Source organism: Austrofundulus limnaeus, unplaced genomic scaffold (genome assembly GCF_001266775.1).
Source record: "Austrofundulus limnaeus strain Quisiro unplaced genomic scaffold, Austrofundulus_limnaeus-1.0 Scaffold1550, whole genome shotgun sequence".
Classification (NCBI taxonomy): domain Eukaryota; kingdom Metazoa; phylum Chordata; class Actinopteri; order Cyprinodontiformes; family Rivulidae; genus Austrofundulus; species Austrofundulus limnaeus.
Window position 1 is genome coordinate 32,246 of NW_013953952.1, and position 1,264 is coordinate 33,509.

The window sequence follows — 1,264 nt, forward strand, 5'->3', positions numbered from 1 at the left end:
GGGTGAATGTCTATTAGTGTAAAGCGCTTTGGGGTCCGGAGGGACTTGAAAAGCGCTCTATAAGTTCAGTACCATTTACCATTTACCATATTCCACAGTTTAAGTGGATTTATTTTGTTGCACTGAATCATAAATTAAAAAACAAGAATCTATTTTACATCCATTATTTTGTAGCCCACCTGAGTCCACATYGCACCCACCTCAGCTGGCTTGTAATTTAACATACTGAAGAACACTTGAAATGAAGAGGAGCAGATTTGGACCAGGTTTTTAATAATTATTATTTATTATCAATGTGTCTTTTAGACTTGAAGTACTGTTTCTGATCTTTTTGGTCAAAGCAGAGCTCTTATACTGCTGATAAAATACGGCTCTAATGCTCTTGAGATGGGTTGAGACACGCTTGATGACTTTTGAGAGKRAAGTTTTCTCCTGACAGGCTTTCAAACCAGGTCAWCCTTAGTTTTCCTGCCATGAACTTTAGTCTTTCACCTGTTCAGTGAGTGGTTTTTGTGATATCTCTAACAGTACCTAACAGTATATCCTCAGTATTAACTCTTTGACTGTACCTGCATGGTGCTGATGCACAGACTTCTGTGGATGACAAACTGGCTGAGGGCTGCAGATCGTTTGTAGCTGTTCCGACCGTGGACCATGAGGAGGCGACCCAAATGTTTGAACTGAGTCACAGAGAAGTCTGCAGCCAGAGACGCCTGCTTCCCTTCCTGTCAAAGGTCAAAGGTCAAAGACCGGCAGTCAGGACGTGCTGCAAACATCTTCACTCACCTGAGTCAGTGCTTCTAGAAAAAAATCTCCTCTATTAAAAATAAATATAACATTTCATGTTGTGTACTATATAATTTACATGACAKAATATTATAGAATACTACATGTAATACACATTTTATAGATTTTAACTGTGAAAATATTCCACATTTTATTGTCTAAAGAAATGGTGCTGAAGTTGGTAAAACTTTTAAAAAGTGTTCAGAATGTGTCAAATATCAGTCATTATTTCTGCTGTTTTCTTCTTCATCTTCTACCATTAAATTCCTTCTGGTTCAGCTCTCTTCACCACGACAGACCGGTACAACACCCACATCACTGCAGACGCAGCACCAATCCACCTGTTGATCTCCTGCTCCATTCTTCCCTCATTCATGAACAAGACCCTGAGATACTTCAACTCCTCCACTTGGGGCAGGACCTCCTCCCTGACCCGGAGACGGCACGCTACATTTTGCGGCTCAAGACCATGGTCTTG

General features: G+C 40.7%; 1 protein-coding gene across 1 annotated transcript in view; it reads right to left on the bottom strand.

Annotated features, from left to right (window-relative positions):
• atp9a (ATPase phospholipid transporting 9A) overlaps positions 1 to 1,264 on the bottom strand; it is a gene marked incomplete at its 5' end in the record, with an annotated part of 73,016 nt that overhangs the window by 21,925 nt on the left and 49,827 nt on the right. The window contains 1 exon segment of the mRNA XM_014032834.1: positions 570 to 725. Coding sequence (XP_013888288.1) covers positions 570 to 725 — 156 coding nt within the window.